The sequence below is a fragment of the Podarcis raffonei genome, chromosome 10 (assembly GCF_027172205.1).
Source record: "Podarcis raffonei isolate rPodRaf1 chromosome 10, rPodRaf1.pri, whole genome shotgun sequence".
Taxonomy (NCBI): domain Eukaryota; kingdom Metazoa; phylum Chordata; class Lepidosauria; order Squamata; family Lacertidae; genus Podarcis; species Podarcis raffonei.
Window position 1 is genome coordinate 525,594 of NC_070611.1, and position 27,559 is coordinate 553,152.

The window sequence follows — 27,559 nt, forward strand, 5'->3', positions numbered from 1 at the left end:
CATGTGGCCAGCATAACTAAGCCACTTCTGGCACACAGAAATGCAGTTTACTTTCTCACTGCAGTGGTACCTATTTATCTACTTGTGCTGGTGGGCTTTCAAACTGCTAGGTTGACAGAAGCTGGGACAAAGTGACAGGAGCTCACCACCATCGTGTGGATTTGAACTGCTGACTTTAAGCCCAAGAGGCTTAGTGGTTTAGACCACAGTGCCACCCACGTCCCTATAACTGAATACAGCAAAAGTAATTGGTATGCTTCTGAATACCAGTTGCTGCAAACTGCAGCAGGAGAGATTGGTGTTGTCCTTGGGTCCAGCTTGCAGAATATCAGCAGGCATCTGGTTGGCCACTGTGAGAACAGGATGCTGGACTAGATGGACTATTGACGTGGTCCAACAGGTCTTGTGTGCCACACAGCCTGTCCCACATCCCCTAAAGTAGTCAGCTGCCCTCAGGTATGGTGGAGTAGCTGTCTCATAGCCTGTGCTAAAGTAAGATCCAGCTTCTGTGCTTCAAATGGGGCAGCGGTGTGGGTGTGTCATCTTGCCCTGTGCCTCAGGCAGCAGAATGTCTTGAAGTAGCCCTGCTCCTTGAAGACAGATGATGCATGTGATGCTGAAGCAGACTCTAGCTCAGGAAAGCTTATTCTACCAAAGAATAAAGGTGCCCCATGATTCCTTGTTGATTTTACTGCAATAGACTGAGACCTCTCCTCTGAAATTTGTCACAATATGATTCCCCTTTTGCATCTGTATTCCTGGACAGCTGAAAAAAGCAGACCTTGTTGGCATCCGTCTGTTTCAAGACACAATGGAAGAGTGCGCCATCAGGGGTCATACCACTGGAGAATGACAATTCCTGTTGTAGCTATAGAGACCAATAAGGGATAGACATGTTTTATTGCAGCTGGGGCAGATGAAGGCGTCCAGATTTGCTGTTAGAGATGCACCATGGTGTTTCTTCTCTCTGTACTCCTCTCAGTAGTTATTCTGTAGTCACTGGTGTGGATACACAACCTGTAGGGTTAATGTTGCCAACTTTCATGTCACAATTGCAGACATCTTTGTATCACAGAGTTGGTCTGTCAACAGGTTTGGTGTCTGAAGCTAGCTCCCCACAAAGCACATCCCTGGGGATCCTGCCATCTGCTGTTCTGTGTACATGACCAAGCCAGCGTAGAGGTCGCTGACACAAAAGTGCAACCATGCTGGGAATGTGAGCTTGGGAGAGGTCATCTAGACTATGTCCTGCCATGTGATGCCCAAAATCTTCCTGACAGCACATATGCAGACCGCACTGAGGCGTCCTTCCTCTGAAAATACAGCTGGTTATAAGTTATAAGTAAGGTAGCACGGCATGAATCACCTCTCCACATTTCTTTGAACAGCACAGGCAGAGATTGCTCAGCAGAGAACACACCTTGGGGCATTCCGCTCCCCCCTCCTCTTTTACCTTCCCTGAGCTCCGCCCCACAGCGCAGTCGGCTCTTGCGATTGGTTGGGACGACGCCGAGAGCCTATCCTCAGCTGACTCAATGGGAACCAGCTCTTGGGGTTTTTTTATTTCTTTATTTTTTGCAAGAGTTTCAGTTTAGGCAGAAAAACCTGGAGAAATCAGGGCGCTGGAGCAGGGCTGACAAGAGGAGAAGAGAAGCGGTGGTGCAGGAAGAAGAGGCGCAGGAAGAAGCGTGGATTAAAAGAGTTAAAAGAAGACAAGGAGTTAAACGAAGAGGCGAAAAGGAGAAGGAAGAGGAGGGTCTGACGAGCAAGGCTGCAACTGCTGTAGCAGGGACCACGTTTCCTGCTCTTTTGGAGATAAGCGCAAAAAGGCGCAAAAAGAGGGAGCCTTTTGTGGAAAGTGACAGCCCAGGAGCAACCCCAGGAGTTAAGGGGGCTGCTGGGTCTGGGGTTCCCCCCCGCCCCGAGCTGCAACATCTCCTTGGAGGCACGGATCGCCACCAGCTGGCGCTGTTCGTGGCTGGCTGGGTGGGCAAAGAACTCATTTGCAAATTGACCGCCCCGCTGGTTTGCCCGAACCCTTTTTTGCAAGGTATTTTTTAAATAAAGGAGTTTTGGTAGGCAAGAAAACGCGTCGAAGAACTCGTCGAAGATGAGACAAGATGTCTGACAAAATGTCTAGCTTTCTGTACATCGGGGATATCGTCTCCCTCTACGCCGAGGGCTCGGTGAACGGCTTCATCAGCACTCTGGGGTAAGGATTGTGTGAACGGGAGGATCCCGCCTCGGCGGAGGGATGCGCGGGTGCGGGTGCGCGCGCCTTTGGTTACCAGCGCCTTGCTTTTAGAAGACCTTCCCTGTGCGCTTCTTGCAGTCCTTGTTTACTTTCGATTTCCTGGGGAGCTACCGCTGTTCAGCCTTCTTTGACTTTGAGAGAAAAAGGACACCAAAGTTGTAAGGCACAGGAAGCAACAGCTGGAGAGGAATGGGCAGCAGCCGCAACCCTAGCACAGAAGCTTCTGCTATTGCGCGGCGTAAAGAGAGGAAGAGAAAAAACGTAGGAAATTATTTTAAGAAGCCGGGTCGCTTAAACTTCGGGCAACTTCGCTGCGTACAGCCGTAACCGCGCGCTGGCCCAGCTGAAAGTGAGAGCGGCGGCGATCTAGCCAAAAGAAACAGCAATTTTAAGACGCATTTGTATCCGTGGGAAAGGGGTTGCAGTGCAGTTTTGTCCACGTCTGCCCTGTTGAGTTTAGTGAGACTTACTTCTAAGTGAAGTGGGTTACATAGGATCGCAGCCTTAAGCAATGTGCTCAATTTTGCCAGGGATCAGTGAGATTAAAGCGCTTACCCTTGCACACCTGAGCCTATGAATGCTTGCCGGAAGTAAGCTTACTTCCCAGTAAACACGCACGAGACTGTCATTTCTTATTTTCCCGCTGCTGCTGCAGTACTGATGGCTAAGCTATTTACTTACTGTTGTAAGTAAATGCTGATACCTTTTTTTGTTGCATTCCGTACATTACCTATTTGAATCTAATAATCTGCATTAGCTAGAATGTGCATTTGATTTTAAAACGTCCTTTTCAGTTTGTTTATCCCACATTCACAGTGTTCATATGTGTACCCAAAATAGCCCAGGAGAAGCACAAAAGTGTCTTCAGTATCATATGTGAAAATATATTTTGGTATCAAAGCAAAATAATAATAATAATAATAATAATAATAATAATAATAATAATAATAATAAAAAATAAAAATAAATAAATAATAAATAAATAAAAGTGTGGGGAGAAATTGGTCTCATTGTTTTTTTTATAGGTTTTGAAAGATCTTATTTTAGCTGCTGCAAACGAAGGGAACTGCAGATTTTTCTTTGCATAGTCAGTTCACATGTGCATGATCACTGACCATAGCATTGTGATGACTTTGCTCCATGTGTATGTCTTCCCATGATGGGAGATACACTTTTTTCTTTTAAAGTAACCCTCTGCTCAGTTCTTTAAACAATAAGCCATTTAAGCATGACCAGGAGCCTGTTCTCATGGATGTTAAAAGTTTATGGATGTGCAGTTTATTCACCCGAGTCAACTGAGGTGCCCGTTTTCAAGCAGGGGGCTTATTGCGTAAACAGCACTTCCTGCTGAGGTTTCTGCTTTCATGCGATTACTAAAACAACGGCTCCTCTCTGCAATAGCTGCTTTCACGATAAGCTTTTCAGTCAATCAGCCTGATAATAGTTACCATGGCATAAACCTGGTCCGTAAAAACAAAAAGATAGTCATTATGCCACTGTTGATGTAAGAACTACTTCAAACTTTGTGGTATACTTCATAGGTATAGTGAACAGTGACTACCACAATTTATCCAAGGGAATGTGGGCAGAATAACTGTACTTCATTGAATATTATAGTTGACAAGCCTCCAGGTTTCCACAGTGCAAACTTGCATTGGTTTCCAGGTTTTATGTCACATTTCGGTCCTCATTTTTGTATCTGTATCTGAATAGGTTGATGCAGATAGTCTCCACAAACTTGGAATTTCAAGGGGGCTATTGTTGAATGCTTCCCTGTACACACACAAAAAAGACTTTATTCACATAGAAAACTAGATGTCAGGAAGGTTTATAACTTAACCTTTCCCCTAATGTGTTAGTTCTCTATAGGTTTGAATGGGGGAGCATTTAAAACTGATTTGCAGTCTGAATTTGTGCAGTCTAGGACAGACAAAAGGAAGTACTACTTCATACAGCACATCATAGTTAAGCTATGAGGTACAGTATCACAAGATGTAGTGATGGTCGCCAGCTTGGAAACCTTTAAAATGAGATTAGGCAAGTTGATGGCATGTAATGCTTCCAATGGTTACTCTTCATGAATACCAATTGCTGCGGAGCAGGAGACTGCTGTTGTGGTCCTGTCTGCTTGTGGGTTCTCCATAGGCATCTGGCTGGGCCCTGTGTGAAGACATTACTGGGATAAAGAGTCTTTGGCCTGACTCAATATGGCTGTTGTTCAGTTTTATTGCATGATCTCAGTTAATGACTGCAGTGGCAGTAGCCGCCCAGAGTGGCTGGGGAAACTCAGCCAGATGGGCGGGGTATAAATAATAAATTATTATTATTATTATTATTGCAACTTAACCTACACTGTGTATTGTTACTGCTTCCTAGAGTTTTGTCTCCCAGTCACCAACTTTCAGTTGATGGGGCAGGGGAAACTAGTCTGGTTGTAACCCTTATTGTGGGGAGTCTGAAATCAGTAATCTGAAAGTGATTGTGTCCCAAAATTAAACTAAAGATTGTCAGATTTATGGTTCTATCCATGTGTTGAATATTTACATGTTATGCTCCCTGCTGCCTTGTGACTTTCTTAGTCATGTCCCTGAGGTGGAATGTATTTTAAAGAAGAGTAGTATTGACTTGCCTCCAAAACAAATTCTTTCTGCTAGAAATAATGTTCTGATTGTGTTATGTACAAAGCAGCCTGAAATGACTGTAGGTGATACTTACCATAAGTTTGTCCCTTTAAAAACAAGACAGTGTAATGTTGCAATCCTATGGAGCAAGTCCTATTGCACATCAGCATAGATAATTCTCAAGTTAATGCATAAGATTGGATTTCATGTTTCTAGCCATGTATTTAAATGAGTTTGGTATTTGGTTTTCAGACTCTTACAAGGTGAAACTGTATTTACAAATCTTCAAATGTAGTTCTTTCAAAATTAACATATATTATTTTTTTAAAAAAATAACTACTGTTTTCTTTATTTAAGGTCCCTTGAAGAATTGAGCACATTGGTCACCATGCATGTTGTCTTCTTCTTCCTCCTCCTCCTCCTCTTCTTCTTCTTCTTCTTCTTCTCCTCCTCCTCCTCCTCCTCCTCCTCCTCTTAGTTTTTAACTGGGGTGTTTGTATTACTTCCTGGTGCAACTGGACTTCTCCGTGACCCTTCTCCTCTGCAGGGAGGTGGGACTGATTCAGATGGTCTGCCCCCACCACTTAATGGATCCAAATGGTTTCCAGAGAATGCTGGGGATGTTTTCTCCCTCGTTGATGGCCTTTCAGCTGATTCCCTGGTGGCCCGCTGGAATGTGGCGTTAACTAGGGCTATCGAATATCTGGCTCCGAAGCGCCCTCTCCAATTGCATGGAGCTCAGACAGCCCCATGGTTTCCCCCAGAGCTGAGGGCAATGAAACAATCGTTGAGACGGCTAGAGTGCTGGTGGTGGAAAACTCATTCTGAATCAGACCGGACACAGGTTAGAGCTCAACGTCGAGCCTACCAAGTGGCAATAGCGATGGCGAAGAGGACCTTCTTTACTGCCTCTATTCCATCTGCAGAAAACAGCAGCAGGAGACTCTTTCAGGTGGTTCGTAATTTAACAGAACCACCTGTACCATAAGGGCCTGATAAGGCCCCCAAGATCTCCTGCAATGATTTTGCAAAGTTTTCTGCAGATAAAGTCGCTCAGATTCGGAAAGAGGTAGACTCCACCGTGGGAGCAGGGCCGTGGCAGGAGAGTGCCAGAGTCCTGTCTAGTCTAGTTGCATAGGATCAATTTCAATCTTTTACCTTCAAGGATGTAGACAGGTTGCTTGGACAAGTGAAACCAACCACCTTTCCCCTTGATCCTTGCCCATCCTGGCTAATAAGAGCAAGCCGGGAAGGGCTGGGCAATGGGCTCTGCGATGTGGTGAATGCTTCCCTCTGTGAGAGAGTCTCCCCAGCCCCGCTGAAAGACGCAGTCATTAAACCGCTTCTTTAAAAAACATCTCTTGACCCGGCCGATATGGCCAACTATTGCTCAGTCAGTCTCAAATCTTCCATTCTTGGGCAAGGTGATTGAGCAGGTGGTTGCTGAACAACTCCAAGCATGCCTGGAGGATGCGGACCATTTGGATCCCTTCCAATCAGGATTCAGGCCTCATCATCATGGGACTAAAACTGCCTTGGTCATGCTGGTTGATGATCTCTGGCGGGCTAGGGACAAGAGTGAAAGCTGTTTCCTAGTTCTGCTGGATCTCTCAGCGGCCTTTGATATCATCAACCATGACATCCTTCTGGACCGTCTAGAGGAGCTGGGAGCTGGGGCAGGTAGACTGGTGACTGGGAGTGGCAGCTGAGACCATATAACACCAGTCCTGAAAGACCTACATTGGTTTCCAGTACATTTACAAGCACAATTCAAAGTGTTGGTGTTGACCTTTAAAGCCCTAAATGGCCTCAGCCCAGTATATCTGAAGGAGCATCTGCACCCCCATTCTTCACTGAAGTCCAGCTCTGAGGGCCATCTGGTGGTTCCCTTGCTGCGAGAAGTGAGGTTACAGGGAACCAGACAGAGGGCCTTCTCAGTGGCGCCTGCCCTCCCTCCATATGTCAAGGAAATAAACAACTATCTGACTTTTAGAAGGCAGCCCTGTTTAGGGAAGTTTTTAATGTTTGGTGTTTTATCACTTTATTATTATTATTAATAATATTCTGTTGGGAGCCGCCCAGAGTTGCTGGAGAAACCCAGCCAGATGAGCAGGGTATTATTATTATTATTATTATTATTATTATTATTATTAATTACAGAGCAAACAGGTAGACAAGGAATGGTACATATATTGTCTCTACTTTCAATTCATATTCTTTTTCACAGTTCATTTATGTTTGGCGAGAGACATTTTTTGTCATAGACATCTTGCATTTGGGAAAACGGGAGTGGGGGAGAGAGATGGGGATGTTGTTCTTTCATTCTACATATTCTTAATGTAGGGGGGGTTGTGTCAGCATCACATGGGTAGGTTTTCTGTTTGTATATTTATTTATTTTTATTGATATTGTGAGAGGTTAGCATTTCCAAGATTGGTTGGCTGTATTTAGTTGATTGCGGTGTGGCTTACTTGTGGAAGATATTTAATAGGGCTAGTTCTGGAGTTGCTTCTATTATTTGTTTTGTTATTTTGGGAATTTCCTGCGGCACTGATATCCAGAAGGATTGGACTTTGGGGCATTCCATATTGTTCTCTTCTTGATGAAGACTAAATACATTTAGACTTTGGGTACAATACAGCAAATTTAGGCTGCAAACTTATATGTACTGAACTGAGAGATCAGTGGAACTTACTTATCAGTAGGTATGTAAAGGATTGTGTTAAAGCCCATTGATTTGAAACCAGTGGGTAGATAGCTTGATCATGCCTTATTGATTTGGCACTCATTATTATAATTGTTAACTTCTTAAGCACTGCTCCGCTATGCTTGTCAAATTGTATATTTGTTTAGCCTTTAAATTGTGATTTCAATGGGCCTGAAAACACTACTCGGGCACTTCATAAACGTGTTTGGTGATGGCTTTCTATCTTTACATAAGGGTATACAGTGGTACCTCAGGTTACATACGCTTCAGGTTACAGACCCAGAAATATTACCTCGGGTTAAGAACTTTGCTTCAGGATGAGAACAGAAATCGTGCTCCGGCGGTGTGGCAGCAGCAGGAGGCCCCATTAGCTAAAGTGATGCTTTAGGTTAAGAACAGTTTCAGGTTAAGAACGGACCTCTGGAATGAATTAAGTACGTAACCACAGGTACCACTGTAATGCAAGAGACATTCTTTTGAACACTTCTTTACTTGAAGGCTTTGTAGCATATGAAAGCTTCATGAGTGCAACTTTGATGATAAAGATATACTGTATAGCATATTCTCCCAACTCTAGAGAGAAAAAGAGGGATACTTCTAAAGTATATTAACAACCTTTTTCTTGCACTATGGAGAATAGGAGGCCTTGTTGCTTCCACACTTTACATATTTATGAAAGCTAAGAATTTGAGTGGCGTTTTTGTTCTTACAGGAGATCTGGTTGTACTTTATGAACCAGAGCTGCAGCCCAAGCAAACTGGGTTATTGGAAGGGTGCAGTTTGTGCCCATGTACATGTATTTACATTCATGTGCCCTATTTATAACGATGTGTTTGTCTCACTCAGAGATTTAACTACAGTGGTACCTCGGATTAAGTACTTAATTCGTTCCGGAGGTCCGTTCTTAACCTGAAACGGTTCTTAACCTGAAGCACTACTTTAGCTAATGGGCCCTACTGCTGCCGCCATGCCACTGGAGCCCTGTTTCTGTTCTTATCCTGAAGCAAAGTTCTTAACCTGAAGCACTATTTCTGGGTTAGCGGAGTCTGTAACCTGAAGCGTATGTAACCTGAAGCGTATGTAACCCAAGGTACCACTGTACTTCTAGAGAATTAATTTTGTTGGTGAACACTTTTATTTGTTTTGAGAAGACATTCCTTATCTCTCCCAAATTCTGACAGCATTTTTTTTTACCAGAGACTCCCGAAAAGAGGAACGGCATTTACATTGTTTGTGGTCCTACTGTAATTCTCTCTGAAAGCCAATGGAAAGCTTTATAATAGTTTCCATGATGTGTATTAAATCCAAAGCAAACGTACACGCTCATGAGGCAGTCAGTAGATGTGTCTCATGGATTGTCTGAATCATGAAAGGTTTGTTGATGTACTCTGGAACAAAGCAGCTCCATCCAGTTTGGTATGTGGTTTGCTTTTGAAATTCCAATTTATCTGTAATAAAACACATAGTAGTGGCTTTTATTCTCTGGACAGTTACACTCCTTAAACCACATGGGTTTTAATGGATTTGAACAGTATAAACTTGTGAAAAAATTCAGCCAAACTGAGAAATCTACTCTAAAGAAGACATGCACAAACAGTTCTGCAGCAGTTCTGCCTTTCATGGGATTTCTACACCATAATCATTTATCGTGATTACTGTTTTACACCAGTTTTACAGTCATTTACAACAGTTTATAGATCTGCAGTCCTCACTGTTCACTAGGGTCTACCTGTTCATTAAATAAGTTTAGATATGTGGTGTAGGTGTGCCCTTATTCTAAATAAATGTTTTGCAAAAGTAAACATGATCTACAATATCCTGAAAAGCGAGGAGCAGCATGGAAGCGAGTGGCCGCCACTGCCACAGACACCGCTGCCACCGCCGCTCCTCGCTTTTCAGAATATTGTAGACAGTGGCGGGTTCTGGCAATTGGCGGGCCGGATTGAGGACTCTGGTGGGCTGGATCCAGCCTGTGGACCTTAGTTTGAGGACCCCTGCTTTAAAGTAAAGATCCATAGATTTAGCTAAGCATTCTTTACACACTGCAAAGTATCATTTCTGGTTCCTGGGGGGATGTGCACCAAAGTTTAAGTTAACAGAGACTAATGCATGATTAGAGACTGTTATAGACCCAATTTCTGCATTCACCACCTGATGAAGATCACCTTTTGGTATTAATATTAGGTCTATGCATGACATTGATTTACAGTGGTACCTCGGGTTAAGTACTTAATTTGTTCTGGAGGTCCGTACTTAACCTGAAACTGTTCTTAACCTGAAGCACCACTTTAGCTAATGGGGCCTCCTGCTGCTGCCGCGCCGCTAGAGCACGATTTCTGTTCTCAACCTGAAGCAAAGTTCTTAACCTGAAGCACTATTTCTGGGTTAGCGGAGTATGTAACCTGAAGAGTATGTAACCTGAGGTACCACTGTAGTGGCTTTCCCCATTAGAAGCAATATTAGAAGCCATTGGCTTCGCAAATGGTGTAAACAGGAACGGTTTGGATTCTTAGATCACGGACTGCAGTTTCTTGAAGATGGACTTCTGGCAAGCGATGGGCTGCACCTCACAACAGTTGGGAGGAATGTTTTTGCCAAAAATCTCAGAAACCTCATCAGGAGGGCTTTAAACTGACTAATGTGGGGGAGGGAGACAGTGCTCCTGAAGGTAGGAGTCTATCAATTGATGAAGATGATCATCTAAATGTCATAGACCAAATGGAGCAAACAGCACGCAGACCTAGTGGTGGGAGGAAAAAATCCTTAAATAAGAGACACGGGGGAATGATTAATGGACTTCAATGTCTGTACACTAATGCGCAAAGCATGGGAAATAAACAAGATGAGCTTGAGCTCTTGGTACAGCAAACTAAATATGACATAATAGGAATCACTGAAACCTGGTGGGATAAGTCCCACGATTGGAATGTAATAATGGAGGGATACAATCTATTTCAGAGAAACAGACCAGACAAGAAAGGAGGAGGAGTGGCGTTATATGTCAGGGATGTGTATACCTGTGAAGAGATCCAAGATTTAGAACCTCAAAGCCAAAGTGAGAGCATTTGGGTCAAAATTAAGGGAGAGAAGAATAACAGTGACCTCATTGTGGGAGTTTACTATAGATCCCCAAGCCAAACGGAGGACATAGATGATGCCTTCCTGGAACAGATGGCCAAGCATGCAAAAAGAAGGGAGATAGTAGTAATGGGGGACTTCAATTACCCGGATATTTGTTGGATGTCAAACTCAGCCAAGAGCATAAGGTCAAACAGATTCCTCACTGGCCTTGCAGACAACTTCATTGTCCAGAAAGTGGGAGAAGCAACAAGAGGAACAGCCATTTTAGATCTGGTCCTAACCAATGTTGATGACCTGGTTAGTGGGTTAGAAGTGGAAGGATCATTAGGCGCGAGTGATCATGCTCTTCTGAAGTTTACTATACAGCGGAAAGGAGCAGCCAAGCATACTAAAAGGAAAGGGAGTTCATGATGGCTGGGAGTTTGTTAAGAGGGAGATAGTAAAAGCACAACTTCAGGCAATACCAATGAGACGGAAACATGGAAGGTGCCTAAAGAAGCCAGGGTGGCTATCTAAAGAACTTTTAACTGAGTTAAGATTAAAAAAGGATGTGTACAAAAAATGGAAAAGGGGGGAAACCACCAAAGAGGAATTCAAACAAATAGCCAGCACGTGTAGACACAAAGTCAGAAAAGCTAAAGCACAGAATGAACTCAGGCTTGCTAGAGAGGTTAAAAGCAACAAAAAAGGCTTTTATGGGTATGTTCGTAGCAAAAGGAAGAACAAAGAAACAGTGGGATCACTCAGAGGAGAAGATGGTGAAATGCAAACAGGGGACACAGAAAGGGCTGAACTCCTCAATGCCTTCTTTGCCTCAGTCTTCTCTGATAAAGAAAACAATACCCGACCTGAAGAATTTGGAGCAAATGATTCAGCAGAGGAAACACAGCCCAGAATAACTAAGGAGATAGTACAAGAATACTTGGCTAGTGTAGATGTATTCAAGTCTCCAGGGCCAGATGAACTGCATTCAAGAGTATTAAAAGAACTGGCAGATGTGATTTCAGAACCACTGGCAGTCATCTTTGAGAATTCCTGGAGAACAGGCGAAGTCCTGGCAGACTGGAGGAGGGCAAATGTTGTCCCTATTTTCAAAAAGGGGAAAAGAGAGGACCCCAATAATTACCGTCCAGTCAGTCTGACATCAATACCAGGGAAGATTCTGGAGCAGATCATTAAGCAAACAGTCTGTGAGCACCTAGAAAGGAATGCTGTGATCACCAATAGTCAGCAGTGGATGTAGCCTACCTTGATTTCAGCAAGGCATTTGACAAGGTACACCATGATATTCTTGTAAAGAAGCTGGTAAAATGCGGTCTTGACTATGCTACCACTCAGTGGATTTGTAACTGGCTGACTGACCGAACCCAAAGGGTGCTCATCAATGGTTCCTCTTCATCCTGGAGAAGAGTGACTAGTGGGGTGCCACAGGGTTCTGTCTTGGGCCTGGTCTTATTCAACATCTTTATCAACGACTTGGATGATGGACTCAAGGGCATCCTGATCAAATTTGCAGATGGCACCAAACTGGGAGGGGTGGCTAACACCCCAGAGGACAGGATCACACTTCAAAACGACCTTGACAGATTAGAGAACTGAGCCAAAACAAACAAGATGAATTTTAACAGGGAGAAATGTAAAGTATTGCACTTGGGCAAAAAAAAAAATGAGAGGCACAAATACAAGATGGGTGATACCTGGCTTGAGAGCAGTACATGTGAAAAGGATCTAGGAGTCTTGGTTGACCACAAACTTGACATGAGCCAACAGTGTGACGCGGCAGCTAAAAAAGCCAATGCAATTCTGGGCTGCATCAATAGGAGTATAGCATCTAGATCAAGGGAAGTAATAGTGCCACTGTATTCTGCTCTGGTCAGACCTCACCTGGAGTACTGTGTCCAGTTCTGGGCACCACAGTTCAAGGAGGACACTGACAAACTGGAACGTGTCCAGAGGAGGGCAACCAAAATGGTCAAAGGCCTGGAAATGATGCCTTATGAGGAACGGCTAAGGGAGCTGGGCATGTTTAGCCTGGAGAAGAGGAGGTTAAGGGGTGATATGATAGCCATGTTCAAATATATAAAAGGATGTCACATAGAGGGAGAAAGGTTGTTTTCTGCTGCTCCAGAGAAGCGGACACGGAGCAATGGTTCCAAACTACAAGAAAGAAGATTCCACCTAAACATTAGGAAGAACTTCCTGACAGTAAGAGCTGTTCGACAGTGGAATTTGCTGCCAAGGAGTGTGGTGGAGTCTCCTTCTTTGGAGGTCTTTAAGCAGAGGCTTGACAACCATATGTCAGGAGTGCTCTGATGGTGTTTCCTGCTTGGCAGGGGGTTGGACTCGATAGCCCTTGTGGTCTCTTCCAATTCTATGATTCTAAGGGTACTCTTGTGTGCTTGAACTGGAGAGAGGCGTTGAGGAGAGTCTTGGAGCTGGAGCTCTTTGAGAATGTTGTCAACCTGCTAGTTATCACCCAGGTTCTGGTTTGTGCTGGACTATGTCTGCTTCTTTTAGAGCTGATGTATAAGGTCGAAGAGCCCTCCGCCATCCCAGTGTAGCTTGGCTGATGCCCTGGAATATTTCAATGGTGGCTTTGCTGTACAGTGGTGCCTCGCAAGACGAAAAGAATGCGTTCCGCGAGTCTCTTCGTCTTGCGGTTTTTTCATCTTGCGAAGCAAGCCCATTAGCGGCTTAGCGGGTTAGCGCTATTAGCGGCTTAGCGGGCTTAGCGGATCAGCTGATAAGCGGCTTAGCGGATCAGCTGATAAGCGGCTTAGCAGCTTAGCGGATCAGCTGTTAAACGGCTTAGCTGATCAGCTGATCAGCGGCTTAGCGATCAGCTGTTAAGCGGCTTAGCGGATCAGCTGTTAAGTGGCTTAGCGGCTAGGGAAAAAGGGGGGGGGAGGAAAAAACCCCCGCAGGAACTCGCAAGACATTTTCGTCTTGCGAAGCAAGCCCATAGGAAATTCGTTTTGGGAAGCACCTCCAAAACGGAAAACCCTTTCGTCTAGCGGGTTTTCCGTCTTGCGAGGCATTCGTCTTGCGGGGCACCACTGTATCTTAGGTTTCTAAGCTTCAGTAGTGCTTTGAAAAATGAATGAGCCTATAATGTTCAAAGTGAATTTCTAGATCTCTCAGGGTTTCCCCTGTTCTGCTTTCGCCTCTTGGAACCCGGTCAGCTCTTTCTGTGTCATTGGGGGACAGTGGTATGTTTAAATTCAGGGAGAGTATCCAGTCAATAATGAACTGAACCACATCCCCACTTCCTGGATCTCTAGTAGGCCTCTTAGATGATTCCCCCCCCACACCTTTCCCGTCTGATTGTTCCTCCAGCTTCATAACTAAAAATCTCCAGTCATTTGTAAGAGCTCGATCTCAGACTGGTTGGTTAAAGCAAGATTGTGTGCATTATTTGCTGTTTTAGAAATATCTGGTTAGAAAGCATATCAAATTTCTGCTCAAACGGAGCTAGAGCATTGGTTGCCAGATGTGAAATGTAGTGGCATTATTTTCAGCTCTCCCACCCCACTACTTAACCATCTCCCTGTCTGAACACTCTCTCAGAAACTGCTCCTTTTATTTTACCTTCCAAAGTACTGGTTCCACTCCCCCCCACTAGCTCTCTGGTGGAGTTCTGAGGTACTACATCACCAGACTCTGGTCTGACTCTGCTGTCCATCACAGTCATCTGGGGTAGCTAAGGGGTCTGGATTGGGTTCCTATCTGGTAAAATGACCAGATCCAGAAGAACCACGGCCAGCCAGCTCTGCCCACCCCTATGTTCTGCTGTTTTGGGGCCCTTCACTAGCCATTGCCAGCCAGAACACTGTTGGAGGTAACTTTTCAGCCACCCTTGCTTTTCTTGGTTGCAGTGGAGGCCTCCGTTACCCAGCCAAGCGACCTCTCCTTTAGCTTGACCACCTCCAGCAGCAGTGGCCAAGGGGTACCAGAATTGTGGTGTACAGTGGTACCTCGGGTTAAGAACTTAATTCGTTCTGGAGGTCCGCTCTTAACCAGAAACTGTTCTTAACCTGAGGTACCACTTTAGCTAGTGAGGCCTCCCGCTGCCACTATGCGATTTCTGTTCTCATCCTGAAGCAAAGTTCTTAACCCAAGGTATTATTTCTGGGTTAGCAGAGTCTGTAACCTGAAGTGTCTGTAACCCGAGGTACCACTGTATCTCCATGCGAAGAAAAAGTCACCTGATTTATTTCTCCATATCAGGTTGCTCTTTAAAAGGCACAGGATCAGAGACGGGGGCAGGAGGATTGGAAACGCAGCTGAGTGGTAATGATGTGGGTTTCCTGGAAATTTTTGAAACGTTTTCCACAATTATTTCCCGCTGCCCAAAATTAATGGCTATTGATTCAGTGTGTTTATTTGATTTACATTTAGGCAACAAAACAAAGCACGTACGTCATATTAATTCTACCTGCTGTGCAGAAACTCTGAAAAGTTTTTCCAATAGGAAAATGCTGTTGAGTGGAAATATGTGGAAAATATTAGTTTGTGTAGAAAGTAAATACAGATCAAATCCAGCACAGGCCTAACTGGAGTGGAGGTGGGGAGTGAGGATCTCTTTGAAGTTCGATCTTTTACACCAGAGACGGTACATACTGCAGGTTTCCCCCCAGCTTCGTCAGTTCAGAGCGTGTCTGTTTGTTTTTCAAATCTTTATATTTTCCCAAACAGATGCGTCCAGCTATGGGGTGGCATTGCAGGAGTGTCAGTCCGTCCCTTGCTCCGTGACCCAGTGCCCCTGCCGTGGGGCAAACCGCGGGTCATCGAGACAGTCCTCCACTGCCCTGGGGAGGCTGCCAGGGCTAATTACCCCCATATCAGCCCTGAATTATCGAAACGGCTGGAGTCCGATCGTGTGGGAGTCCGCCATTTCCCACCACCGGAAACAGGAAGTCCATCAATTCAATACTTGAGCCATTGGGAGGGGAATACTTTGGATCCTGCTGATTCTTGGAAGCCTTGCCAGCAGAATGTCCCATTTTGTGTCCTAAAGCCAGCTTCTGCCAGTGGAAGCATCTCTGGGGGCAGCTCTACACCCATAGAACAGTTTTCACCAGTAGTGGAGAGTCTCAGCAATGCGACTCTGTGCCCCACTGATGGGACTCCTCTTTCCCGACCAAGCCTGCAGATCTGGGGTTTGAGATTGTACTGCCTGTGTAGTTAAGTGTCATATTCAAACAAATTCAAAGCTTTGCTTGAAATTTATTTTTGCTGGAATACTTGTGAATATTTTAAGACACAACCACTCAATAGCATACACTTCCCTTACTTTATTTAGATTTTAAGAAGAAAATGAAAACACCGAAAAGGCTCCTCATACTAATTTTAGCATGCTTGAAGAGTTGTTCATATATTATGTGCTTCTTTGGGATCATCATCTGGGAAATAGTTCAGTCATTTATTTTAGATTTGAATAGCGATGGCCTGATTTGCAAGCAGAGCTATACCATGGGTTAGCTTTGCAGGGACAATCTTTTGTGAACCTTGGACTTGCACACGTTACCCTCTCTTCTTCTCTAGCATGGCCATGAGGCGATCAGAAGCTTCTGTCTCCATTTTAGACCACCAAATTTGGGATTGTGCCTGAACCCTAAATTGTGGTTAATTTTATTCATGGCTGGTTGAAATATTATAGTTTCTTAAATATGGTTGTAGGTTAATTTATTTTCAACTAGCAAAGATTAACCAGTTAAAAAATCTGTGATTAACCTAAAATGGAAGCAAAATGAACTTCTCCTTGTGGCTGTATCAGAGGACAAGGGACCCTACAAGTCCCACTTTGCCTTGTCTTCTAATGCTAAACTATGGTTTAGCCAACTGTAAAAATTTCAGTTGCTCTGTTTGACTTGTATTGTAGTCATTAATAATGTTCGTAATTAATGTCATGAAACAATGTCTTTCTAAAAGTGGAAATTTTTCCATGCCATATCACTGCTGCCTAGTGGGGCACAGCTCTCGATTAAGGCTCACTTAGCAACCAAGTTCCTGGTTTTCATGGTAGCATAAGAAAACCAATGCAAAACAATGCATTTCTTCCTCTGGCAAAAGAAAGTGTTTGCGTAATAAGAACTACTGTACTTTTCCATGTATAAGACTATTTTTTTCCTTTAAAAATCATGCTAAGTGGGTGTTGTCTTATACATGGGGGCGCCTTATAGACAGAAAAGTATGGTATGTCACAGAAGATAGCTGAGTTGCTTTAGGGTATTGCTATTATGCAATAAAACTTGGAGAGGTGTTTTCAGCAGTCAGCATGGGGCGGGGTGGCTTTAGCTGCATGGAATAAATCGCTCAGCATGACTTGGGTTGTTGTTTTTTGAGTGCATGAACAAGAGGGGGATTGTGGTGCTCTCAAGGTGGCAGGCTGGCACTTCAAAGTAGTGTCACAGCCCCAGTAGGAGTTGAGCCCAAGTAGGAGTACACCCTGTAGGAACGAGAACAGCCCTGGGGCTTGCCCATGGACCTAATATTTGACATTAGTTATAGGTACATCAGCAGTGCCAGGAGCATTTCTGCTACCACATGACATTACAGCGGTTGTAACCTGAGGCAATTTACTGATTTTTGCAAAAAGTTTTATTTACAGCTTTCCCCTATATGCTAACTGGAAGTCATTATGCTAATTCACAAAGCCACCTGTTAGATAATGCCTGGGCTGTTTCCAGTTTTCTGGGGGCCCTTGGGCACAGGACTCGGTCCCCGGGCCCTTTGGCCCCTCCCTTTCCTCCTCAAATCACACCCTTCCTTCTCAGCCCATCGCCTTTAGACTCAAACAAATCTTAACCAACATGGCATCCCCAGTTTTCCGCGGTTCCTATCAGTAGCTGTTATCTGAAACATGCCTAACAATATATGGATAATCCTGCTCCATTAAACTTATTCCATACATGGAGTCAGTGCTATTTTTCTAGAAAAAGAAGTGCTGGAACTCACCATAAATGTCTCCCTTGTTTTCTTATATTGGCAATGGTGCCCACCTGAGAGGGGCCAAAACTGATTTCCAGTGAGTTCTGGCTGAAAACAGCCCTGCATGGAGCTGATGGAAAATTTGCATTTTAAAAGAAGATGCTTTTAACATCAGCCTGACACATTAATGTAAGAAGCCTTTCCTGGCTTGAAGATAAATGGTGGGAGTTGCATTGAGTTGATTAAATACAGTATTTGTATTCCGCTTTTCTAACAGCAAATGCTGAGCTCAAAACAGGTCACAATAATCACAATAGCATTAAAAAACACACACATTGCAATCACTACAGTGGTACCTCCGGTTGTGGATGGGATTTGTTCCAGAGCTCCAGCTGGATCCTGAGGTTTCAGCAACCAGAGGTGCCTGTTCTGTGCATGCATGTAGAGCGCTTCTGTGCATGCACGAGCGGCGAAACCTGGAAAAATACTTCCGGGTTTGCTGCTTTCACAACCCGAAGTTTACATTACCTGAGGGTAACTGTAAGCTGAGGTTCTACTGCATAATATAAACCACAGAATATAAAGCAAACCACAAGAATGAAACCACCAAAACAATGGCAGTGGCACAAGTACTCTCAGCTGCCATCTTGATGCCTTAAGTTTGACTATTTTTTTAATATGCCATTGATGGGCGAGAATGGCCCCAGATTGGAGACGATGGTGGGAGCAGAAGTGAGTGAGAACAGTAGGGAGGATGCAGCAGGCAGGAGGAAGATGGAGGAAAAAGGCACTCTTTGTGGGGACAGACGAGCAAAAGAGGTGGTTGCTGTGGTGTGGTATGTGTGTGTGTTGGGTGGGGGGGAGAAATGACAGCAACCATGACCTACCTTGGATGCCAGCTGTGTTGTGCTTTCCATGATGAATGGGCTGGGGAATAAGAAGGTCCTGGAAGGGGCATTTGGGTCTCAGTATAAACCCAAACCAATTCTGCTTCTCTTTGGGAATAGGCTTTCCACAGTGTTGCCTCTTTGCCTAAGTGAACCCATAGCATTGGCTGGCTTTCTGTGAGGTTTAAGCAGTGAATGAAGTGGGGGAAATGAGGATTTTCTCTGAACACAATGAAAGGAAACCTTATAATAAACTAACTGAAATACAAAGCTTTCCCAGCACATTACCTTCTAGCTCTTGTTTTCCATCCTGTTTCTGCATTCCAGGTCCCTTTGCAAGACTTGTACTGGGTACTAATTCCTTAAGAAACACTGAAAACGTTCATGTTAAGAGTTTGGCCTAGTGACAACTTACTTGTTCCACTGCCAGCCGTTCATGGCTTTGCTTTTTAGGCCAGAGAGATGAAGAACCAGTACCCGATGTCAGCTGGAAGCTGTTTGGGCTTTCTGCTCCCATCAGCTATTACACAGCCCAATCCCCACAGCACACTTTTGAGCTGACAATATCCCTGAATACTCACTCTCTCCTTTGTATGGGTCCACTTAGTGGGCAGTTGGTAGTTTAGTATTGGTCAGCACCATATCATATCTTGCCTCTCAGCACTCCATTCTTCCTTGGTCAATTTTTGTTTTCACCTCTTCGGACTCGCTCAAGAATAAAATATGGCCATCCGGGTTTTGCTATGGGAAGCAGAGATAGCAAGGCTTAGCTCTTGCTGCTGCTCTTCATAATAATAATAATAATAATAATAATAATAATAATAATAATAATAATAATAATTTTATTTATATCTTGCCCTCCCCAGCTGAAGCCGGGTTCAGAGTGGCTAGCAACAGTAAAATAATACAGCATTCTAAAATCAATTCATTATAAAATCAGTTCAAATCAAATTCATGTGCTCTGCTCACTTCTGCATCTCCTTACATCTCGCACCTGGTAGTCATGTTCATGCATAACTTCCACTTGAGCCCAGCGCAGTACTTTTTCTTCCTCTGCACTTCCTCCAACCTATGAGTCCTGGAGATGGACGTTAATTGGGAACAGAGAAGTGGAAGAGGAAGACCCCGTAGAGAGTCTGCAATAATTTGCAGCCAGCAAATTGGGTTGAAACTTGCAACACAGTCTTCTCAAAGTTTTTTTAAAGGTACTTTCACCCATCTGCAGATTGAAACCTTCCCCTTGCTCCTGGTAGCTGGCAGGCAAACATGGAGATTTCAGGTCAGCCCTGGAAGTTTGGCAACCCTAGTTAGAATCATAGAATCATAGAGTTGGAAGAGACCACAAGGGCCATCGAGTCCAACCCCCTGCCAAGCAGGAAACACCATCAGAGCACTCCTGACATATGGTTGTCAAGCCTCTGCTTAAAGACCTCCAAAGAAGGAGACTCCACCACACTCCTTGGCAGCAAATTCCACTGTCGAACAGCTCTTACTGTCAGGAAGTTCTTCCTAATGTTTAGGTGGAATCTTCTTTCTTGTAGTTTGGATCCATTGCTCCGTGTCCGCTTCTCTGGAGCAGCAGAAAACAACCTTTCTCCCTCCTCTATGTGACATCCTTTTATATATTTGAAGTTGAGTTGTTGCTCAGGAGGCCCTATATCATATTGCAAAGGCCCACTTTCCACCAAGTGCATCTCTGAAGATGGCAGAACATAAAGCAGAACCTCAGTTGTGAAAAGCAGTGCAGAAGCAGGTTCCTGTGGGAGGTGTTTTCTCGGGGATGTAAATGGATGAAAATTTTCTCACTAATTCCACCATGTAGTTTTGATTTCTGGCAACTTCCATTTCCCCTTCAGCATGTATGCTAGAGCAGGGGTCCTCAAACTTTTTAAACAGGGGGCTGGTTCACTGTCCCTCAGATACTGGGACCGGACTATAGTTTGAAAAAAATATGAACAAATTCCTGTGCACACTGCACATATTTTATTTGTAGTGCATAAAAAACAGGGAAAAATACAACATTTAAAATGAAGAACGATTTTAATCAACATGGGGTGGGGTGCTAGCCATGGCCCCTTTGTCACCTCAACTCCCCACACTGCAGATCCGCGCGCTTCTTTCCCGCCCAGCCCGAGTTTCCCACGCTTACCCAGATTGAAGAGCATGGTTCCCTTGAGGCTGCTGCTATTGTTGTTGCAGGTCCCTGCCTCCAGCTTCTCCTGGGTCTTGTGCAGCAGCACAACTTGGTGGTGGTGGTGCTGCTGCCTCTCCTCTTCGGCCCACTTGTCCGTCAAAAATAAATCCTGTGCAGCATGCTGGGCTCTGTGGTCTCCACCGTCTCGAAGTGCACGCGGTCCTGGGCCAGCCCCAGCATGAGCAGCGGAGCCCAGCAGCTGTGCACCAGCACCAGCTGCTCGTTCAGGGGCAGCTTGTAGAAGCAAGGCACGTTCTGAATCTTGACAAAGTGCAGCGTCTTCGCCATCACCAACTTGCATGCCACCTGCGGACTCTGCAGAGCCACGTGCTTCTGCAAGCTGCAGGAGCAGCTGGGACCTGCCGCATGCCTGCTGGAACTAGCTGCCGCCACCACTGCCACCGCTCCTCACTTTTCAGGATATTGTAGACAGTGGCAGGTTCTGGCAATTAGCGGGCTAGATTGAGGACCCCTGTGCTAGAAGAATCCTATCTGGATTGTTTACTAAGCACTGCTCAGTCTCCATGGGAAAACCTCACCCCCTGGAAAAGTCCTCAGAACATGAACCCCATGTAGTAGTTCTGTAATCTGTCTGTGACCTAGAGTAATAAGGGGAGAGTGTCATTAATAATAATAATAATAATAATAATAATAATAATAATAATAATTTATTATTTATACCCCACCCATCTGGCTGGGTTTCCCCAGCCACTCTGGGTGACTTCCAACAGAAAACTAAAATACAATAACCTATTCATGCGGAAACCAGGGGTGTTTCTCTACTCATTTACAAGCTGCAGGTTATAAATTGCTGGTTTAAATTTCAGAGAGATTTGCCAAAATGACATTATGCTTGCTAGGAAGTGGAAAAGTTTTGTTGATTGTTCAGTGTTCGGGCTTTCAGAGAGTTGTTCACTGGTAGTGAATCTACCTTAATTATGCTTTCTCCAATGTGCTTATAAAAGTCATAGATGAAAGGATTCATGTAACTTCCTTTGGGAGTGTTTCTATAAACGAATAGATCTCACTGCATGAATGTTTCCACTGTTTACTAAATTTTCCCTTTCTTAACATGCAAATAGTTTCTCATGACAACTGACTTCATGTTAACTGTTTATTCTTATTGTTACTTTAACTTCCCTTCTGAGAATTGCTAGATGTTGTAGGGTGACTGTTGTTATATTTACAACTCTTGTTAGATAACAGCTGAAATGCAGAGTTCATTGTCCTCAGTGTCCAGGCTGAACAAAGGAGGTGGAGATGCTCCTTCAGGTATACTGGGCTGATGCCGTTTAGAGCTTTAAAGGTCAGCACCAACACTTTGAATTGTGCTCAGAAACGTACTCGGAGTCAATGTATGTGTTTCAGGACTGGTATTATGTAGTCTCGGCGGCCGCTCCCAGTCACCAGTCTAGCTGCCGCATTCTAGATTAGTTGTAGTTTCTGGGTCACCTTCAAAGGTAGCCCCACGTAGAGTGCATTGCAGTAGTCTGAGCAGGAGATAACCAGAGCATGCACCACTCTAGCGAGACAGTTTGTGGGCAGGTAGGGTCTCAGCCTGCGTACCAGATGGAGGTGGCAGACAGATGCCCTGGACACAGAATTGACCTGCTCCTCCATGGACAGCTGTGAGTCCAAAATGACTCCCAGGCTGCACACCTGGTCCTTCAGGGGCACAGTTACCCCATTCAGGACCTGGGAGTCGTCCACAGCTGCCCGCCCCCTGTCCCTCCAAATCAGTACTTCTGTCTTGTTAGGATTTAACCTCAATCTGTTAGCTGTCATCCATCCTCCAACCACCTCCAGCCACTCACACAGGACATTCACCGCCTTCACTGGTTCCGATTTAGAAGAGAGGTAGAGCTGGGTATCATCCGCATGAACACTGAAGAACACCCAGCCCTGATGATCTCTCCCATTGGCCTCATATAGAGGCACCCCACAAGTGAGAGCCCAGGGGTCTGAAAACTCATCCCCCAACACCACTTTCTGGACACGGTGCAGGAGGAAGGAGGGGAACCACTGTATAACAGTGCCCCCAGCTCCTTTAGACGGTCCAGAAGGATGTTATGGTTGATGATATCAAAGGCCGCTGAGAGATCCAGCAGAACTAGGAAACAGCTTTCCCCCTTGTCCCTAGCTTGCCAGAGATCACCGACCTGCGTGACCAAGGCAGTTTTAGTCCCATGATGATGAGGCATGAATCCTGATTGGAAGGGATCCAAATGGTCCGCATCCTCCAGGCATGGAGTTGTTCAGCAACCACCTGCTCAGTCACCTTGCCCAAGAATGGAAGATTTGAGACTGGGCGATAGTTGGCCATATCGGCCGGGTCAAGAGATGTTTTTTTTAAGGAGCGGTTTAATAACTGCCTCTTTCAGCGGGTCTGGGAAGGTTCCCTCACAGAGGGAAGCATTCACCACCCTGCAGAGCCCATCACCCAGCCCTTCCTGGCTCGCTTTTATGGGCAAGGATCAAGGATACAGGTGGTCGGTTTCACTCGTCCAAGCAGCCTGTCCACATCCTCGGAGGTAACAGATTGGAACTGATCCCATGCAACTTGACTAGACAGGACTCCAGCACTCTCCTGCCCCGGCCCTGCTCCCACGGTGGAGTCTACTTCTTTCCAAATCTGAGCAACTTTGTCTGTAAAAAACTTTGCAAAATCATTGCAGGAGATCTTCGGGTCTTTACCACTCCCTGGTGGCAAAGGTGGTTCCTTTAGATTGTGAACCACCTGAAAAAGTCTCCTGCTGCAATTTCTGCAGATGCAGTAGAGGCGGTGAAGAAGGTCCTCTTGCCATTGCTATCGCCACTTGGTAGGCTTGACTCTAACCTGTGTCTGGTCTGATTCAGAGTGTTTTCCACCACCGGCACTCTAGCTGTCTCAAGGATCGTTTCATCGCCCTCAGCTCTGGGGAAAACCACGAGGCTGTCTGGGTTCCATGCAATCAGAGAGGGCGCTTTGGAGCCAGACAGTCGATCGCCCTGGTTAACTGCATTCCAGCAGGCCACCAGGAAATCAGCTGAAAGGCCATCAACATGGGATAAAACATCCCCTACCACTCTTTGGAAACCATTTGGATCCATTAAGTGGTGGGGGTGGACCATCTGAATTCAAGTTCTGGATAGCAGTGGTCTTATGAATAATAATAATAATAAATAATAATTCATTATTTATACCCCGCCCATCTGGCTGAGTTTCCCCAGCCACTCTGGGCGGCTCCCAATCAAGTGTTAAAAACAGTACAGCGTTAAATATTAAAAACTTCCCTGAACAGGGCTGCCTTCAGATGTCTTTTAAATCATCATCATCATCATCATTATTGACCTCGCATTGCACAGCAGCACCTTCAGGTCATGTGGGTCTCCCTTGTTGATTCCAGTATCCATCCGGTCAAGACCAGACCCGGAGGCAGGGATAGTCCTCAAACAACAACGAAACCTGCCTCCTCAGTAACAACATGGTCTGGTCTTAGCATAACTCTTCCTCCTACCCATGATCACTGAGATTGGGTGTCCCCCCCGGAACCTGCCCAAACAATCTGCTGGCTGGGGCCCACTCCCAGGCAACAATTGACTCTACCTCTGGGGAAATCATTTATTGAGGTGGGACGAGGGGGTCTCATCCATTAACTACATCCCAGCCACCCCAGCTGCATCTTTGGTGGACATCAGAAGGGATTGTGGGGTGTAGGGCTGTGCTATAAATTGATATATTGTCTGATACCAAATTTTAAATAAAATTGTGATGACTGTTTTTTTTAAAAAAATGACCTTGCAATATATCACAAATCGTGTACGTAGTGTTCAAAAAGCACAATGTTGGAAGAACCGGGAAGCCAACACTTCCTCCTGTGTGTGCAGCCCTTGCTAACGCTGCCTCACTCAGCTCTTCTCTGCCAGCAGGCTGCTGCAAAATATTTGAGAATGGTTTGCTTTCCCTTGCTACCACGACAAGTAGCTACAACAGGCTGAGCAAAAAATTGCTCCTCTAAAATCACTGCCTCTTTGAGAACAGATTATCACTACAAGTAGAACAGGCTGCTGCAAAAATCACCTCACACTGCCTCATTGAGAAAGTGTTATCAATACAAATAGCTAAAAAGGGCTGAGCAAAAACCACTGCGTCTTTGAGAAACAGATCTTTCAGAAACCATTCCCACAGTCTCCCCTGCTTCCCCCCCTGTGTTAACCCTTTCCCTTCCAAATTACTTGCTTCTTTGTTCCAGTGATTAGCTTCTCTCTCTGTAGCACTACCCTTCCAAGGAACTTCTTTTATTGCTGCCTCTCTCCCTCTCCCTCTCTCTTTCAAGTTGCTTGCACTAAGCTGCCACAACTGGAAGGGACCCCCCCCCCCAATTCTTGGCTTGCAAGTTTTTCCAGAATAAAGGGGGGACGACTGTGTTGTGTACACCGTTCTTTTGGGGCAGAAACAACGCACAGACTATATGGCTATGCCAGCAGTGGACAATGAAGAATGGTTTCTGATATGGTGGACATATGGAGGCATCCTTCCTGATGCTAAAGGAGCTTGCAAATAAGTTTTTGCCTATCCCAGGAACAAGTGTGCCATCTGAAAGTGTGTTCAGCACTGCTGGCAATGTTCTTCAAAGACAAATGGCATCTCTATTGCCAGAGATTGGACTGTTTCTGTGATCCCTAAGGAAATGATCCTTTTTTAGTGTTCATGATGAACACATGAGCAGAATTTGAGCTATGAGCAACAGAAGTAATTGAGATTATAATATTGTGGCGAGAGCTGAAAATAATGCCAATTCTGACACTCATGTTTCTGTTTCGTAGCTCAACATGGGGTTTTGGATTTTTCCATTAAACAAAGCTGAACTTGGCAATTGCTTTGGGCTATAAGAGATCTTAATACATGCCAGGCGACCCGCCCCCGTGTATATATAAAACCAGTGCTTTTTTCCCTAGAAAAATAGGTGCCCGTACTCACCATGATGTTGTTACAGTAAGTGCCACACTTTTTTTTTTTTTAAAAAAAGAGGTGCCGGTACTGTGTACCCTTGAGTGCCCCCTGAAAAAAGCGCTGTATAAAACACTGATGCTTGTCTGTTTGGCTGGTAAAATAGATAGCCAATGTACAGGATTACAGTTTATCTTACTGTATATTGTACCCAATATAGGGCTTGTTCCACAATCTAGCATTGTCTGTTTAAAGTCAAGTAAAAGCATAAAACTATTAAACATTTCTAAGCTTGCCAAAATTTCTTCTGCAATGAAGAGTAAAACTATTTGCCTTGAAGTTTCTAGACAGAACCATGCATTAGTAAGTTGACCTGGAGAGAATACTTCTTTCTTTGCAGCATTGTGTCATGATTTGCATCAAAATTCAATGGAAATTCTTTGGACATGTTGACTTCACTTATGTCAGTAATTTGAAAATAATAATGAAGTCTATGCATTATGCTTTTTCTTCTAGGCTGGTGGATGACAGATGCGTGGTTCAACCAGAGGCAGGTGATCTTTGCAATCCTCCTAAGAAATTCAGAGGTATGAAATTGAGAGTTACTTTTTGGAAGTAGAAATACAGTGGATCCTCTTCTTGCCTAAGTTGATACATATCTTATATATTTTGAAGTTAGATCCTGGGTTTTGTCATATTCTATGCACTTGTGAGTTTCACAGACTCAGTTACCGTATTTTTCGCTCTTTAAGACGCACTTTTCCCCCTTCAAAAATTAAGGGGAAATGTGTGTGCGTCTTATGAATGCAGTGAATGCAGGCTCCTTGGCTTCAGCGATAGCAACGCGAAGCCTCCGAAGCGCAGAGGGAGTGCTCCTGCCGCGCTCTGGAGGCTTCGCGTTGCTTTCGCTGAAGCCTGAAGCCTCCGGAGCACAGCGGGAACTCCTGCTGCACTCTGGAGGCTTTAGGTGGCTATCCTCGAGTTCCCGCTGTGCTCCGAAGGCTTCGGGAATAGCTGCCTGAAGCCTCCAGAGCGCAGCGGGAACTCAAATGTGGTGGTGCAGCAGCAGGGAAGTAAAGAGTTAAGTGGCATATCAGACTGATATGTTGATAGATGCCACAGGAGCTAGGTGACTCATGAGATTTCTGCAGTGTGTACCAGTACTGCACTTGTGCTTTGAAAAATTGTATTATAACAAATACACAACAAGCTTAAAGCACACAGTGTGGGTAAACTTACAGGCTACAGTTACTCTAGAAAACCACAGGTTCAAAGACATGTGTGATAGGTCGTGACTAGATGTTAAGGTGGTGGGCTTGTGTATTAAATGTACTGAACAGTTATAAAACCAGAGGTTTTTAAAAGAGGAGCAGGTGGAAGCAGGATGCTGAATGTTACCCTTTCCGCAGCTACTTTACTCATGGCTGGCAGATCAGGTGGAAGCCCATTTGGACGAGACATGGCAGGGAACGGGCTGATTCAGTGTCAAAATTATCAGATGGGAGGAGGATTCAGCAGCTTCTCTGTCCTTCATCCTGGCTCCTGTGCAGGTTGAGTTTCATTTCAAGATGCGCCATCAAGCCTACTAATAACCAAAGCCTATGGGAAGATCATACTTATGGCTCCAAGATGGATGCTGAGCTGCAAAGCCGACAGGAGCCTAAGAGGTGCCTTATACTGAGTCAGACCACGGGTGCATTTAGTTTTATATTGTCTACACTGATTAGCATGGTTTCAGGCAGGAGACGCTCTCTATCCTACTTGGAGATGCTTTTTAACCTGGGACCTTCTGCCTGCACTGCCACTGAGCTGCAGCCTGTTCCGTAAAGCCGAGAGCAGATAATGGGAATTGTCTGAGCAGCTTCCATCAAAATATTAAAAATACAATAAAACACCAGACATTAAAAACTTCCCTAAACAGGGCCTCCTTCAGATGTGTTCTGATAGTCAGATAG

General features: G+C 44.8%; 1 protein-coding gene across 8 annotated transcripts in view; it reads left to right on the forward strand.

Moving 5' to 3' along the window:
- Positions 1-1,515: 1,515 nt before the first annotated feature.
- ITPR2 (inositol 1,4,5-trisphosphate receptor type 2) overlaps positions 1,516-27,559 on the forward strand; it is a 311,529-nt gene continuing 285,485 nt past the window's right edge. For 7 of the 8 annotated variants that reach the window (XM_053405136.1, XM_053405139.1, XM_053405138.1 and 4 more), the window contains exons 1-2: positions 1,516-2,212; positions 26,121-26,191. In XM_053405136.1, the coding sequence (XP_053261111.1) occupies positions 2,121-2,212; positions 26,121-26,191 (163 nt within the window). In that variant the 5' untranslated portion in view covers positions 1,516-2,120. The remainder of the gene's footprint in view (positions 2,213-26,120; positions 26,192-27,559) is intronic. The other variant, XM_053405140.1, reaches the window with a different exon arrangement.